The sequence below is a fragment of the Brachyistius frenatus genome, unplaced genomic scaffold (genome assembly GCF_029030835.1).
Source record: "Brachyistius frenatus isolate BFR_SWC_R1_liver_20210118 unplaced genomic scaffold, ASM2903083v1 Contig_513, whole genome shotgun sequence".
Classification (NCBI taxonomy): Eukaryota; Metazoa; Chordata; class Actinopteri; family Embiotocidae; genus Brachyistius; species Brachyistius frenatus.
Genome location: NW_027211112.1, coordinates 44,570 through 61,904, shown reverse-complemented (window position 1 = coordinate 61,904; position 17,335 = coordinate 44,570). Strand labels below are relative to the sequence as shown.

The window sequence follows — 17,335 nt, the reverse complement described above, 5'->3', positions numbered from 1 at the left end:
TCACACACTTACAATCCTAGCAGCGGCTAGCTGGACCGGTTTGGTTTTTGTTCATCAGATATCTTTTTTTCATCAGATATCTTTGTTCATCAGATATCTTTGTTCATCAGATATCTTTTTTTCATCAGATATCTTTTTTCATCAGATATCTTTGTTCATCAGATGTCTTTTTTCCAACCAGACTGAGCTAGCTGAGCAGTTTAGTGTTTCTATGCGCTGTATTTATTCAGTTATACATTATTCTGATATAGTAAAGACTGACTCACCTGATATAGTAGACCCTCTACATGTTAATCTGATTACCCTCTACATGTTAATCTGATTACACTCTAGATGTTAATCTGATTACCCACTATGTTAATTATACATGTTAATCTGATTACACTCTACATGTTACACATTGTTTACTGTCCACCTGACTGAATGGTGAAGTGTTTTCCTCATCTGTCAACATCAATTTTCTGTCTCCTTGTCGTTACCTGTCCAGGTGTGAATCCAGAGTTCAGTTCATCACTGATCACAGACAGCTGTGATACCAGGTTCGTTGTTCAGTTACACTGGTACACACATAAATTGTCGTGTTACATGTATGACTAAATGTAGAAGGACAGACAGTTGCTTTTTTTCATGAATTTGGTTCTGTGATTCAGCATTTTATTTTGTTTTTATTTTGGGGTCAAAGATCAGAGAAAATGTTAAAATATTGTGACTGCAAAACTCAAATGTTTTGAACACAGCTGATCCTATCATTTAGATACAGAGGGGATGATGATGTCATGGTGATAATAAAATTGACATACAATTAATCTGTGACTTCCTGTCGATGATCAAGTTTGGATAAAAGACAAGTTCTCTGTTTGATGTTCAAAATAAACAAAAACATTTATTGTAGAAAGTTTAAAATCACATTTTACAATGAAGATGATGTCACATCCTGTATGATGTCATCAGGTCAAAACAGAATCACCAAACAGTTGAGATTCGGCTGAAACTTTATTTTGTATTCAGTTCCCTTCTCAGCGATTCTCTAAAACAAAATAAATGTCTATAAACAACATTTTTAAATATTTAAAAAACACCAATGAGCTGCTGCTGTTCAGTGGGCGGAGCCTATAGCTAGTGGGAGGGATCAGATTTCCTGGGCCATGCTGATTGGGCGGTGCACTGGAATCTGTAGCGCAGGAATCGAACTCGTGGCTTGATGTGGAAGTCAGCAGGTATCCTCCAGTTCCACATTTTCTGCACCTGAAACACAAAACAAAGACGTTTAATTCTCATGTTCCTTTTATCGATCGAGTTTTACATTAAAAGTCGGAGCTTCATCTTGAGTCGGGAATATTTGTTTGTCTGTTTTACAGAAACTGTTTTCATGTCGATCTGTGACGATGTGAAATTCAGTTTGACAGAAAATACAGAAAAAAAAAATACAGAAAAAATAAATAGAAAAATAAATAAATACAGAAAAAACTGAAAATACAGAAACAACTGAAAAACAGCAATGACAGTAAGTGATTACTTTTACTGACATTCATTACTTTAACATTGTAATGTACTTTAATGTTCTATTGCAGAGGTCAAAGGTCAGAGTGTTACGAACCTTCAGGACCCTGACCAGATGGGTTGTACTGTTCAGTGATTGAACCTGCAGAGAACAAGCAGAACCAAGAAAAGCGAAAGAACAAGCCTTCAGCACCTGATCTCAGACACAAACCTCCTTAACCAACATCCTATAAATCATCCTTCAACCAGAACCCAGAACCAGAACCAGATCTACCAGCCCAAACCAGAACCAGATCTACCAGCCCAAACCAGAACCAGAACCAGATCTACCAGCCCAAACCAGAACTTATTTCAGACTCCTAGTTTTTTTGAACTGGTTTCAGACTAGTTTTTTTGAACTGGTTTCAGACTAGTTTTTTGAACTGGTTTCAGACTAGTTTTTTTGAACTGGTTTCAGACTAGTTTTTTTGAACTGGTTTCAGACTAGTTTTTTGAACTGGTTTCAGATGAAATCTACTCTTGTTGTGAACATCTGTAAAACTTACCAGCCATCTGTGTGTGATCCGTCACAGCTGGATGACCTGTGAACAAACACATATTAAAACATACTCCGTGCGTATTTAGTGTGTATTAACACACACAGAAGCACACACACACACACACAAACTCACATTTCTACAGCAGAAGAAGAACACTGGACTGAAACTGTTCTTCTGTGAAAACAAATGTTACTTACTGGAGTCAAGTGGCGTTCCTGTTGGATCTGCTGGAACTAAAACACAGGGACAGTTTACAATGCCTGACCTTTGACCTTTGACCTGTCTGCTGCTTCATGGTCAGCCATACTGGAGTGCAGGCCTTACCTGTATCTGTCCCTGTGGAGTCTGTTGTCACAGTAACCAGGTCTGTGTGGGAGTAAATACCTGGAACTAAATAAAGAAATAAAGACAGCAGGAAGCATGTCAGACAAACAGATACAGTATATAGACAGACAGGTGGGCAGTCAAACAGACAGGTGAACAGGCAGGCAGGTGAACGAACAGACAGACAGGTTAACAGGCAGGCAGGTGAGCAGACAGACAGGTGAACAGACAGACAGGTTAACAGGCAGGCAGGTGGGCAGACAGACAGGTGAACAGACAGACAGGTTAACAGGCAGGCAGGTGAGCAGACAGACAGGTGAGCAGACAGACAGGTGGGCAGACAGACAGGTGAGCAGACAGACAGGTAAACAGACAGACAGGTTAACAGGCAGGCAGGTCAGCAGACAGACAGGTGAACAGACAGACAGGTGAGCAGACAGACAGGTTAACAGGCAGGCAGGTGAGCAGACAGACAGGTGAGCAGACAGACAGGTGAACAGACAGACAGGTGAACAGACAGACAGGTGAGCAGACAGACAGGTGAACAGACAGACAGGTTAACAGACAGACAAGTGTACCTGAGTTCAGTGTGTGTGTGAGTCCGTCTACAGTGTCTGTGTGAAGGATGATGGGCGAAGACTCTGTAACAAATGATCATGTGACAGGAAGTAAGTTGAAACAATCTGCTATTGTTGGGTGTTGAGCTGTGGTTGTCATAGCAACAAGCTCTACCTGTGACATCACGGCCTAGTCCAAGACCTGAAGCTGGATCAATAAGGACACAGTCAGTTCAATCAGTGAGAAACTGATTATCAATTCATTGATTTATTGATCTGTCGGTTGGACTCACCTGTGAGGTCGATCTGAAGACCGGTCACCGACTCTGCTCCACCTGGTGACATCATCATCATCACATTTACTTACTCAGTGGTATACTGCAGGTAACACTTCCCTGTGTATTATTGACAGCTTTAGGACGACATGCATCAAATCCACGTATATCGTGTGACATCATTGTGAATGACTGTTTGTGTTGGTTTCATTTGTATTGTTTTCGTACAAACTGAGTAAACGTGGTGATTCTTGGACCCACAGGAACGATTCAAAATGGAGTTGTTTTCATTTTTTGTTGACATTTTTCACCAATCTTGAACAAATGAAATTAAGTCAGTAGAACTAAAACTGCTCGGACTCCGCCCAATCTGTCATAGAAGGAACCAGAAGTTTATCGTGAACAACTCCGTGACTCATGGAACTTTTGTCGTAGACTCTTTACGTCAATCTGCACGTTGTTTAGTAAAACAGTTTTCTCCAAGTTTCATTCAGCGTTGACCAAACCGGACCGACCTGGTTTGGACGAGCGTTAAAAGAACAGTGAAGACTGGTTAGCGATGTCACTGACTGTTTTCCTGCAACTGGTTCCCAAATATTAGTGGGTGGGGTTTAGACTGTGCAGGGTTTAGAGTGTTCACAAGAATCACAGTGAAATTACTACTTAATGGATGAGGATGGATGATAATCAGGTGATAATCAAGGTATCAGACTGTACCTGTGAGCTCGGTCTGGAGGTTCTGAGTCTGAAGATCACTGAAGGAAACCAGTCGATCTGTCACGGCTGCAGAAACAGAAGCAGAGAAATCAGAGGCAACCTGGTCAACGACAATTAACGTGAAATCCTGAGACCAGGTGTGTCCAGGTGTGTTCTGTGTACAACAGGTGAAGGTTTACCTCTGTTCGTGTCCATCAACAGAGTCTGTCGACCGTTCCCTAAACAGGACAAAGTGGATTTGGTGTCAGAAACACTTGATAAGTTGATATATGTAAATATATAAATATTTACAGGACTGATGAACAACAACTTTCAGAGCAGTATGCTTCTAACTGACCAGAAAAGGAAAAATAAATAAAGATACAGGTGTTACCGTTCGCATCAGGTGAGTCGGCTCCATCTACAATAAAATATAGAATGTATAGATTGATGATGATGTTGGTTATGTGTTAACACACAATAGATAGTTGTTACCTTAAATAAACACTGCAGGTAAATGTGATTTTCAGAGTAAAACTCTTTCCTTTACCTGCAGAGTGGGAGGAGCCTGAGACAGAACTTAACAGTGATTGGTCGGGTCCTGCATCAAGAGAGGTGTGGTCTGGACCTGATTGGTTGATGTTGGAGTGATGACCTGCATCTTTATCACCAGGAAGCAGAAAATATTACTGGTTGGTGCTAGATTGGATCAGCCGGAGGTGTTCCTCCCCCTCTGCCTTCGTGTCTGTGTTTTTTCTATTGGTCATTGACCAGAGTGGGCGGAGCTTCTTCTTGTGTCCAGGATCTCAGTCTGCCTTGCAGGGTTAACCCCTGAGCCTAAATAAGTGATTCTCCACCTCTGATTAAAAACATGACCGGTTTCATGTGTTTAATGTTGTTCATTAGTGTAACAGCGGTCAACATTTGATAATAATATTTATAATAAATACATTTAATAATTAATATGCTGATACAAATCAAGAATCACGATGCCGTGATTTATTTTTGCTGCAACGTCGGGAACAAAAGCAGAAACTTCAGATGGACATTGTTGGGATACAATATTCATTCTGAGTCTAAAGACGTTGAAAAATGTCACGGCTGAGGAGGATGTTGGGTGAGTCGCATTTTGTTTTGAAGTTTTTACATTTATGCGGAAAGGTTCAAATTCTGTAACAACCAATCACAACAGAGCATCCCTCCGGCTGATCCACCACCCAAAATTAAAGTAGGAGAGTCACTGAAAACTCAATAATTCAATTAAGTTCAACAAAGTTTGAGCTACGTTTGACTATTGATCCTTAAACACCTGACACCTGTGAGGGCGGAGTCAGTACCTGCAGGTGAGTCCAGACTGCTCTGATCTGCAGATGGAGCTGCTGTCACGCCCGAAGAGATCATTGAAACAAACAAACAAACAAATCTGATTACAGCTGATCAATAATACAGCCAATCAATAATAATTCTGATCTATGATAAATCTGATCAATAATAAATCTGATCAATAATAAATCTGATCAATGTGAAAGATGATCATTAGTACTTCTGATAAATGATAAATGATATTATACCTGGAGAGTCCAGATGAGTGGGTGGAGTCATGTGATCTGTCAGAAAAAAGACATGAAAATCAACAAGACAATTTATCAGCCGTGGTGTTGTGTTGATCTACACCTGAACGGATCTACACCTGAACCGATTTACACCTGTCTCGGTCTCTTCCTGGTCCTTATTCAGAGTTTCTAACTGAATTCTGACTTTTGATCAGATTTAGTGCTGAGTTCAGATAAAGTGATGATAGTGGGAGACTTTAACATTCATGTTGACGTGGACAACGACAGCCTCAGTTCTACTTTCAGCTCATTATTAGATTCTATTGGCTTTTCTCAGAATGTAAATAAACCCCGTCACCGTGGTAACCACACCCTTCCTCTGGTTCTGTCGTATGAGATGGAAACTGAAAATGTAATAGGATTTCCTCAAATCCCTGTTTTGTCGGACCACTTCTTATTAACATCTGAAGTTACAATAATGGACTACACAGCATGTGGGAATAAATCCCACTACAGTAGATGTCTGTCAGATGATGTCGTGGCCAAGTTTAAGGAAGCAGTTACATGTTTATCCTCTTCGATGCCGTGTGTTAAAGCAGTGGAAGACATCTACGTTGATCTTAGTCCCACACAAGTGGATCATCTGGTAGAAAACACTGCAGTATCTCTGCTACAACTCTAGATGATGTCACCCCTCTGAAGAAGAGAGTCATGAACCAGAGGAAGTTGTCTCCATGGTACAACTCAGAACTACGCTCTGCTAGGCAGCGACTAGAAAGATGGAAAGGAAATGGAGTTCCACTAATTTAGAATAATTTCACCTGCCTGGAAGGATAGTCCAATATTATATAAGAAAGCTCTTCGTAAGGCCAGAACTTTATATTATTCATCATGAACAGAGGACAACAAGAACAACCCCAGGTTTCTTTTCAGCACTGTCGCAGGCTGACAAAGAGTCCCAGTTCTGTTGAGTCCTCTATTCCTTCAGCTCTCAGCAGTAATGACTTCATTAACTTCTTTACTAATAAAATTCTTACTATCAGGGAGAGAATCGGGCCGACCCTTCCTGCCACCATCACTGATGTGATGTTAAGCACAGCAGCCCTGAAAGCAACTGTAGGACCAGATGTAAACTTGGAACATTTCTCTCCTGTTTAGCTCTCTGAGTTAACTAGAATTATTTCTTCATCTGGATCCTCTAGCTGTCTGTTAGCTCTCATCCCAACTAAACTTTTTAAGGAAGTCTTCCCTTTAATTAATACTTTCATATTAGATCAGATCAACCTATCTATTGTAACCAGCTATGTACCGCAGGCTTTTAAAGTGGCTGTAATTAAACCTTCACTTAAAAAGCCGACTCTTGATCAGCTGTTTTAGGAAACTACAGACCAATTTACAACCTGATGTTTATTTCTAAAATCCTTGAAAACATTGTTGTGAATCAACTTTTGGACCATTTACAAAGGAATGATCTGTTTGAAGATGTTCAGTCTTTAGAGTTCATCATAGCACAGGAACAGCTCTGGTGAAAGTTATTAACAACCTTTTATTAGCCTCAGTTAATGGACCCGTCTCTGTACTTGTTCTTCTGGACCTCAGTGCTGCTTTTGATACGATTGATCATACGATCTTCTTACAGAGATTAGAAGATGTTACGAGGATTAAAGGAACTGCATTAGACTGGTTCAAATCCTACTTATCAGACAGATTCCAGTTTGTCCGTGTCAACAATGAATCTTCCAGACAAACAAGAGTTAGTTATGGAGTTCCACAAGGCTCAGTGTTAGGCCCAATACTTTTTACTTTGTACATGCTTCCATTAGGAGATGTCATCAGGAAGCACTGCATCAACTTCCATTGGTATGCAGATGACACTCAGCTATATCTTTCTATAAAACCAGATGAAACTAATCAGTTAGTAAAACTTGAAGCCTGTCTAAAAGACATAAAGGCCTGGATGACCAAAAACTTCCTGCTTCTAAATTCAGACAAAACAGAAGTTATTGTACTTGGTCCTAAACACCTCAGAAACTCATTCTCTGATCTCTTAGTTCCTCTGGATGATGTCGTCTTGGCCTCCAGCACCACTCTGAGGAACCTTGGAGTCATCTTTGATGAGGATTTGTCCTTTAGACACCATATAAAGCAAATCTCCAGAACTGCCTTCTTTCATCTACGTAATTTTAATAAAATCAGGAAAATCCTTCCTCAGCGTGACGTAGAAAAACTCATTCCTGCGTTTGTTACTTCTAGATTAGATTATTGTAATTCCTTGTTGTTAGGATGTCCAAATTACTAATTAAAAACCTGCAGCTGATCCAAAATGCTGCAGCAAGAGTACTGATGGGATTTAGCAAGAGAGATCATATTTCTCCAATTTTAGCTTCTCTTCACTGGCTTCCTGTGAAATCAAGAATAGAATTTAAAATTCTCTTGATGACTTACAAAGCTCTACATGACCAGGCTCCATCATATCTTAGAGATCTTATAGAACCATATAATCCTAGCAGAGCACTTCTCTCTCAGTACGCTGGTCCACTTGTGGTTCCTAGAGTTTCCAGAAGTAGAATGGGAGGCGGAGCTTCAGTGTTCAGGCTCCTCCCCTGTGGAACCAGCTCCCAGTTTGTGTTGGAGGGGCAGAAACCCTCTCTAGCTTTAAGATTAGACTCAAAACGTTCCTTTTTGATAAAGCCTATAGTTAGGGCTGGCTCAGGTAGACCTGAACCAACCCTTAGTTATGCTGCTATAGGCCGAGGCTGCTGGAGGACCTCGTTACATGCTGAGCTTCTTTTCTTTCCTCCTACTCTTTAACTGACTCATACCTCACCATCTTTTTCTCTCCCATAGTTTCTTCTTATTATCTGTTGTCTCCATTCAGTTCCTTCGCTCACGTAGTTTCTGTTCTTTCTTTTCCAGATGTCCCGTCATGGAGCTGCATGTCTCTGCTCTGCGCTTGTCGTCTCCACCAACAGTTCTTCTCTTCTATCTCTATGCTGTCCTTTTCTCTCTCTGCTCTCCTCTCACCCCAACCAGTCGAGGCAGATGCTCCGCCCACCTCTGAGCCTGGTTCTGTTAACAGATGCTCTGCCCACCTCTGATCCTGGTTCTGTTAACAGATGCTCCGCCCACCTCTGAGCCTGGTTCTGTTAACAGATGCTCCGCCCACCTCTGATCCTGGTTCTGTCGGAGGTTTCCTCCTGTTAAAGGGAGTTTTTCTTCCCTCTGTTGGAGGTTTTTCTGATCTACACCTGTCCTGATCTAAACCTAATAAGATCTGATATCAAACCTGGGATGTTGACATGCCCATCTGGGTTGAAAGGATCACTCCCACCTGAAAACATAAACAAACAAACAAACAAACAAACATTAAAGTGAAATAAATAACTTCCTCTGACCTTTGACACAGCGTCTTTGTGTTTGTTCAGCTTGAACACCTGCACAGGTGGTATTTATCTCTGAATCAAAGTTGCAGCAGTTTGGTAGAATTACAGAAATAATTCAAATTCTCAGTGGAGCAGCTGTATATTCATATAAAAGTGCTTCAGAGTTTGTTTAGAAAAATATGGATCTGACGTCACTGCAGCTTCAAAATGAATTACAACTCTGTCATCAGATAAAACTTACCCATCAGGCCGAGCAGGAAGTCGTGGCTGGACGGGTCAATGATTCCTGAAGAAGAAGAAAAAGATGAAGACGAAGACGAAGACGAAGACGAAGAAGAAGAAGAAGAAGAAGAAGAAGAAGAAGAAGAAGAAGAAGAAGAAGAAGAAGAAGAAGAAGACAGAAATGAAAACCAGTGGACTCCTCTTTTAAAAACACTTTAAGGATTTTGTGTTTTCAGCCTTTTTTCCCACATTATTCCTAGACCGGTGGACCAGTGGGCCAGGGTACCAGTGGGCTAGGGGACCAGTGGGCCAGAGGACCAGTGGACCAGGGGACCAGGGGACCAGCGGACTAGGGGACCAGCGGGCTAGGGGACCAGTGGACCAGCGGGCCAGTGGACCAGGGAACCAGGGAACCAGAGGACCAGTGGATCAGTGGACCAGTGGACCAGGGGACCAGTGGAGCGGTTAGTCAGGTATGTCCTGGAGATCTCTGGAGGCGCTCCTACAGCATCCCAGGGGTCAGGGACATGGAATTAGAGTGGACCACGTTCAAGACCTCCACTGTAGACATGGGGGCTAAAAGCTGTGGTCCAAAGCCTGTTGGTGCTTGTTGCCATGGCAACCCATGACCCGCTGGGGAAAACGGGAGGTGAGACAAGTCGTCAAGGTGAAGAAGGCCTTTGCGGTTCCAGCTGGCCCACAGTCCTCCTGAAGTGAAAAGCGGGAACGGAGGGTATCCTCGAACTGTCAGGATTTCACTGCTCAAAGATTCGGTTCTGGCCATGGAGCAGTGGACCAACCCTTCAACTTTGTTGGGTTACTGTGGTTTCATGGTCGGCCTACAGGGGTCGTGGTCGGTCTTTAGGGGTCCTGGTTGGCCTTTAGGGGTCGTGATCGGTCTTTAGGGGTCCTGGTCGGCCTACAGGGGTCGTGATCGGTCTTTAGGGGTCATGGTTGGCTTTTAGGGGTCCTGGTCGGCCTGTAGGGGTCGTGGTCGGCCTTTAGGGATCATGGTCGGTCTTTAGGGGTCATGGTCGGCCTTTAGGGGTCCTGGTCAGTTTTAAGGGGTCATGGTCGGCCTACAGGGGTCGTGGTCGGTCTTTAGGGGTCATGGTTGGCTTTTAGGGGTCCTGGTCGGCTTGTAGGGGTTGTGGTCGGTCTTTAAGGGTCATGGTTGGCCTGTAGGGGTCATGGTCGGCCTACAGGGGTCGTGATCGGTCTTTAGGGGTCATGGTTGGCTTTTAGGGGTCCTGGTCGGCCTGTAGGGGTCGTGGTTGGTCTTTAGGGGTCATGGTTGGCCTTTAGGGGTCATGGTCAGCCTGTAAGGGTCGTGGTCGGTCTTTAGGGGTCATGGTTGGCCTTTAGGGATCCTGGTTGACCTTTAGGGGTCGTGGTTGGCCTTTAGAGGTCATGGTTGGATCCACGTACAACCATAGAGTTTGTATTCTCAGCAATAAGTCAGACACGTGTCCGGTGGGTGTGGCCTCTCCCATCCTCACCCATCGTCACCGATCCGGTTTGAAATCTTCGTGGACTGAGTAGGATGTCTGGTTTGTGGTCTCAAGATTGATTCATTGTGTTTTGCAGATGATGTGATTTTGTGGACTTCATGTGACCTTCATCATGTTGTTGGCTGGTTTGCAGCCAACTGTGTAGTGGATGGGATGAGAACCAGGACCTCGGACTCTGAGGTTCTGGTTCTCTGGTAGAACATGGTGGAACGTTCCTTCAGGTTGGGATGGAGTTCCTAAAGCGAAGGTTCAGTATGTTGGGTCTTGTTCACAGTGATGATGGAGTGGGAGACTGACAGGTGGATTAAAGAATGTGTTGTACTGGACCGTTCCGGTGAAGAAGAGCTGATGAACCGGTCAGTCTACGTTCGGACCCTCACCGAGGGTTCTGATCTTTGGGTCGTCACTGAAAGAACGGGACTTTCGATACAAGCAGGTGAGATGAATTTCCTCTGCAGGACTCAGTCTCAGAGACAGGGTCAGGAGGTCCGAGGAGAACCGCTGCTCCTTCAGGTGAGGTGGTTCCGGTTCTGATCAGGATCCTCCTGCACTCCTTCCACTAGAGGGACCCGTCCAGCTGGTAGGAGACCCGGGTCGACCCAGGAAAGGATCAATTATCAGTATTCAATAATCATATCTGTCGAAGAGGAACCTACACGATACAGACAGCAGAAGAAATGACGACACACAGATACACAGACACCTGGACACTCACCTGTATAATCCAGATGAGAAACCCCGCCCCCAAGCGATCCCAAAACATCTGGAAGAGCGAGAAAGAAAGCGGTAAACACACACACACACACACACACACACACACACACACACACACACACACACACACACACACACACACACACACACACACACACACACACACACACACACACACACACACACACACACAGTCAGACGCACCTGTCTGACTGTCGGCTCCGCCCCCTCCTCTTCCATTCAAGAGCTTTTGTCCGTTACCTGAACAAACAACAATCAATAATCAACTTTATTGACACATTTATGTCTTTTTTCTGCGTGTCATGAGACACCACCTGTGTGTGTGTCTGAGTTATTGATCAGCCTGTATTGATCAGCCTGTATTGATCAGCCTGCATTGATAGTGATTATTAAGATATTCACCGTTGGACTCGGAGTCGACTCCGTCAGAACCTGCGAACACAAACACACGTTGAAATATTCATCTTTTCTTTTCTGCCTGATCACTAAGTGATTCCTATTTCTTGGTTCCCTCAGTCAAAGTCATGAAGGGAAGCACCATCACCAAAGTGTGACTCAGTTTACATGATAACAGCTGAGCACATAGCTGAAGAAAGCCTGGCGATGTGGTCGAAAGCTCTGAGATGGAAGTCGTCTGCTGGCAGTTCGTCTCTGTTTCCATTTTCTGTCTGAGAAATTTGATCCGAGAAGAATCTCAAAGGTTTCTGTTCATTCTGCCGTTTCCGTACAGATTTTAACATGATGTTAAAAAGATTCGTTTCTCTGCTGTTGAACAATCAGAGGGCCACATTAAGCTGAGTGGACCAAACAGCTGCTGCTGAATCACCTGGACAGAAGGGACTGAGTGAAGTAATGTTTCCCATGTTTTACCGTTTGTTTCTGCTTGAGATGAAGCTGCAGGTAGTTCAGCTCCTGAAAACACAGATTTATTAATATTATTAATTAATTGTATTATTATTGTTACATCAATAAACACAAATACAAAATGACAAATACAAGAGACTCACTACAGGTGAACAGTCTGTCCAGTTAATATGGGAAGTTACTTAACATAAGGAGGTGACGAAACATGTGATTTACACTCTTCGAAATGTTTATGATCCGTTAAATCAGTTGTTGTTTACCTGCAGGATGCGTGTGACCTGCAGAGAGAACCAACATTTCAGCTGCTGCAGAACCCATAGAACCTGAAAGGAGAACCTGATGAGTGTGTTTAATTAATTAAAGAAAAGTTAAATGGATTATAAGATATCGATCCCCCTCTGGGGTCATGACTCTGCAGCTCTTGTGAAAAGTGTCTCCCTCACACGACCTGATCGAACTTTGTGATTTTCTTGCTGGATTACTGAGCATGCATCAAGAACCTTTGATTTCAGGTCGGTTTGGTCACTTGACCGATGAAGAAGGAAGTAAGAGTTACCTTAAACCCCCAACCAAACACCAACCAATTGCTGGCTTCTGTGACGCTGCTCTCCATGTTGTAGTTTAATAATCCTGTGTACCTGCAGAGCTTCCAGCTGTTCCATCAGGAGCTCCTCCCCCTGCTGCCTGAGCGATGGATGCTGAAGGTAAAGACACATTTCATCTCATTAAAGACAAAGTTCACACTTCAAAGAGTCTCAGTTTTCATCATCATCATCATCATCATCATCATCATCACTATCATCATCATCATTAGTTCAGTTTCAGTGTTCTTCCTGCAGTTCAGATCAGTTTCAGCAGGTGGTGCTGTGGCTCCTCCCCCTGACCTGCAGTAACCTGACACCTGCAGAATGTCCGGGCTGATCCTGATCCTGGATCAGGTTTCTGGTTTGAAAACCAGCCAGAAATCTGTATTAAACCTGAACAGGAACAAACAAACTGTTCACGAGGGAAAACTGATCGGGGTCGACTCACCTGAACCTCCGGCCACCGCTGCCGCCACCATGGTGGTCTGCTGCTGCTGCAGGCCAAGAGCTCCTGCATGGAGGGGAGAAGGGAGGGGGGTATCAGGTGTTCACCATGAATGAAACTTCTGTTTCTATCAGATGAATGAAAACTGAGAATTTATTAAAACCACATTCATGAAGGATCAGTGTGGTTAAAGTCTTCTGGACTTTAAACAAGAGTCTAAATGAAGGTTTCTTTACTGCTACTCATTAAAATAGAATAAAGTTCAGTCATATGATCACATCACAATATGCTAAAACGGAGATAACTTGATTTCAGTTATATCACCTCTGACTTTTAAGAAGAACTTTGTTTAAACTTTTGATTTCTTTGTGTTTATGCAGGTTTAGGAGGTAAAGTTAAAGGTCAAAGGTCACAGTGTGTTTTAGCCTCTCACCCTCAATCTTATCCTGACTCTTGGAGTCATCATCATCTGGAAAGAAAAGACATCCAACACTTATTTCTCTAATTAAAGATACGTTTAACAGCTTTTATATTTACCTGTTGATTTCTTATCATCATTAATATCCATTCTTTTATGACCGTTTATTGTCAGATCGAAGCCTGTAACACACCGACCAGTGACGACAGGAAACCACCAGGTTAGTTTCTGTGAATAAATCTGAGCTGCTTCTCGTGGAAGGTTTAAAGTGTCATCACGGGGCCTCGCACTGACACCAATCGTCTGCCGGTGTTTTAGAGACTTTGACGTGACGCTGAGATCTCTGATCTCAACAGACAAACTTTTTGATAACTGACGATTCAGGGTTTTTAAAACAGTCTTACTTTAATTTCACCCTTTCTTCCCTTGTTTCCTCATCTCATCCCTGCAAAAGTCATACTTTCTCTCATACATGCACAAAATCACATGAACATACATCTACATCTATAACTCTGTTTCTTATTCCTGCTTTGTCCGGTTTTCTGTATACGAGGGTCGATCAAGAAGTTCAGAATGTTCCTGAACGCAGCAAAGCGATGCACACGGAGGATCAATAAGTTCAGAGTGTAGGAAGTATTCACAGTCATTGATCCACATGTTTTGTGGAAAACTCTCTGAACTTAATGACCGACCTTGTATGTGTAGTCAGACCTGTGGCTGATTTTTTAATAATAAATTGAATATTTATGACACATACAACACACTTTGTTTACTGTGGAGAATTCGGTGTCAAATAATTAAAGCTGTAGAGTGTTGACAGGTGATATGTTCAGGTGTTACAGTTATTTACTGCCAGTGAAGAACGACAGTGTGAGACATCAACCTATCAACATTCAAGTACCACAAATGTAACAGTACTGACATGTAACAGTGCTAACATATAACAGTACTAACATGTAGTAGTACTAATCTATCAAAGTACTAACATGTAACAGTACTAATGTGTCAGAGCACTAACATGTAACAGTAATAACCTGTTAGAGTACTAACCGTGTCAGAGTACTAATATGTCAGAGTACTAACTTGTCAGAGTACTAATATGTAGTACAAAAGTAAGTGTACTCAGGGAAGTACATTATTTGGAAGATGGCATCATTGCTCAGAGACCAGCTGCAGTACCAGCAGCACTGTCCCAAGGGGGCGTTGCAGTCAAAGGTAATGTTATCAGACATTTTATATGAAATTAAGAAAACCTTTGGTGATCAGTTCTGCTTTTTGTTGGTCTTCAAAGTAAAGATGAAAACATTACATTTCTTTGGAACAAAAAACACCCAGTTAATGAGGGAGAAACAGATATAATCTGTGGTTATGGTTAGTGATCGGTGGTCGTCATGGTAACAGGATCAACCCTTGGTTAGGGTTAGTGATCGGTGGTCGTCGTGGTTACAGCATCAACCCGTGGTCAGGGTTAGTGATCGGTGGTTGTCATGGTTACAGCAGCCTCACCACCACATCTCTAACCTCACCACTAGACTCTGCACAGTATTACTTTGGGTTGAAGTTACAGTTAATGGTTTGTTCATCCATCCACTGGAGGTCAGAAGCAGCAGAACATTATTATTTTCAATTATTTTCTCAATTAATCAATGAATTCACTGATTAATTGATCTAAAAATGTCAGAAAACCAAAAAAACCTTCAAGGTGATGTCCTCTACAGTCCTCAGTCACTATTATTTGTCTGCAGGAGAAACTTTGATATCAAACTTAACGGGTACTTTAACAGGAATCTACTTTTTCAAAATAAAAGTAGGTCTCACACACACAGGCCTACCCTCCTCCTCCTCGGACAGCTCCCCCTCCCCCTCCTCTGGGGCTTCCACCTCCACCTCCTCCTGCTCCTTCTCTAGAAGACACAACAGAAACTCTCATCTCCACGCGAAAAATACAAAACTCTAATCAGTTTGAATGAAAAGTTTATTTTTACCCTCCAGAGGAGCCGTAGAAACCGTTGTCACCAGAAAGACCACCATCGACACTATCAATAGGTTTCTGTTGTGACAGAGCAGATTTGTGCATTAATCAGATCGGATAAATACTGATCACCAGTCAACAGTTTCCTCCAATCATTTCATACCAGACCAAGAAAATTAAAACCAGAATTGTCTGTCATCAAACACAAAATCTATGTATTCAATAATCCCCTAGCAGAAAGGTAAAACTTGTATCTGTCAAACAGCTGTCAGCACATGGATGAAGAACACTGAATACTAATTGGTTTGTTCAAACAGTAAACATTAAGGGTGATCGGATCTGAAAGACAACCTGTTAATAAATATTAGTCAATAAATCTATCAAATAATCTGTGTCGAATCAGGATCAAGCAAAGTTATGACAACAAATATATTTTAAATACATAACGTAATGCTCAGTACTACAACAGTGGTACTGATTATCAGTATTAACAATATAAACAGTGGTATATTCAGCAGTATAACAAGTATAATTTGTAGTATAATCAGCAGTAATTGCAGAATAAACTGTCATATCTGCAGTATAAGCAGCAGTATTGGCTGTATTGTTAGTTGTATTTACTGCGTAATTAGGAGTATTTGCAGTATAATGAGTAGAATTTGCAGTATAATGAGTAGAATTTGTAGTATAATTGGTATTACATTATAATCAGAAATAATTGCACTATAAGCATCATTAATTGCACTAAAGTTATGAGTATTTCTCTTATAGTTATTATATTTCACAGTATAGTTATTAGTATTTGAAGTATAGTTATTAGTATTTGCTTTATAGGTAAGGCCAGGCAAGTTTATTTGTACATCACATTTCAACAACAAAGTAATTGAAAGTGCTTCACATAAAACCATTAAAGCATCAAAACAGACGACAAAAGAAAAGGACATTTAAAAACAATTAAGATTATAGGTATTAGTATTTGCAGTACAGTTATTAGTATTTACAGTACACTAGTATTTGCAGTACAGTTATTAATATATACAGTATAGATATTAGTATTTACAGTATAGTAGAATCTGCAGTGTAGTTATTAGTATTTGCAGTTTAGTTATTAGTATTTGCAGTATAGTTATTAATATTTGCAGTATAGTAGTATTTGCAGTCCAGTTATAAGTATTTGCAGTATAATTATTAGTATTTGCAGTATAGTAGTATTTACATTACAGTTATTAGTATTTGCAGTATAGTTATTAGTATTTACAGTATAGTAGTATTTGCAGTATTAGTATTTGCAGTATAGTTATTAGTATTTGCAGTATTTGCAGGATAGTTATTAGTATTTGCAGTATAGTAGTATTTGCATTATAGTTATTAGTATTTGCAGAATAGTAGTATTTACAATACAGTTATTAGTATTTGGAGTATAGTTATTGGTATTGGCAGTATAATCAGCAGTATGAGCAGCAGTATTTGCAGTACAGTTAGTAGTGTAAAGAGCAGTACTCACGGTGGCAGCATGCTGCTGTCTGAGAGGTTTTCTGTTGAACTAAAGCAACGCTGAAGAGCTGCAGCTCCTTCAAGCTCGCATATTTATGCAGAGAGAAGGAGGGGCGGGGCTACAACACTACTGCAAAGAAAACCTCAGTACTACAACACTACTGCAAAGAAAACCTCAAGTACTACAACCCCTACTGCAAAGAAAACCTCAGTACTACAACACTACTGCAAAGAAAACCTCAAATACTGCAAACCCTACTGCA

General features: G+C 41.7%; 1 protein-coding gene across 3 annotated transcripts; it reads right to left on the bottom strand.

Annotated features, from left to right (window-relative positions):
* Window positions 1-862: 862 nt before the first annotated feature.
* LOC138614514 (uncharacterized) lies at window positions 863-17,116 on the bottom strand. 3 transcript variants are annotated; one of them, XM_069688009.1, is made up of 27 exons: window positions 17,083-17,116; window positions 15,592-15,656; window positions 15,439-15,510; window positions 13,622-13,657; window positions 13,192-13,254; window positions 12,798-12,857; window positions 12,420-12,482; window positions 12,166-12,207; window positions 11,698-11,727; window positions 11,479-11,535; window positions 11,276-11,323; window positions 9,069-9,113; window positions 8,731-8,775; window positions 5,463-5,498; window positions 5,229-5,270; window positions 4,442-4,552; window positions 4,286-4,312; window positions 4,092-4,130; window positions 3,913-3,978; window positions 3,214-3,255; window positions 3,096-3,128; window positions 2,942-3,004; window positions 2,364-2,429; window positions 2,237-2,272; window positions 2,046-2,081; window positions 1,598-1,642; window positions 863-1,245 (listed from the first exon to the last, which is right to left on the bottom strand). In XM_069688009.1, exons 1-27 carry the CDS (start codon window positions 17,091-17,093, stop codon window positions 1,211-1,213), a joined length of 1,314 nt encoding a protein of 437 aa, XP_069544110.1. In that variant the 5' UTR covers window positions 17,094-17,116; the 3' UTR covers window positions 863-1,210. The 3 variants fall into 3 exon arrangements, with proteins under 3 accessions (XP_069544110.1, XP_069544111.1, XP_069544112.1); XM_069688010.1 differs by having other exon boundaries at window positions 5,229-5,267; XM_069688011.1 differs by lacking the exon at window positions 11,479-11,535.
* Between the last annotated feature and the right edge of the window lie 219 nt (window positions 17,117-17,335).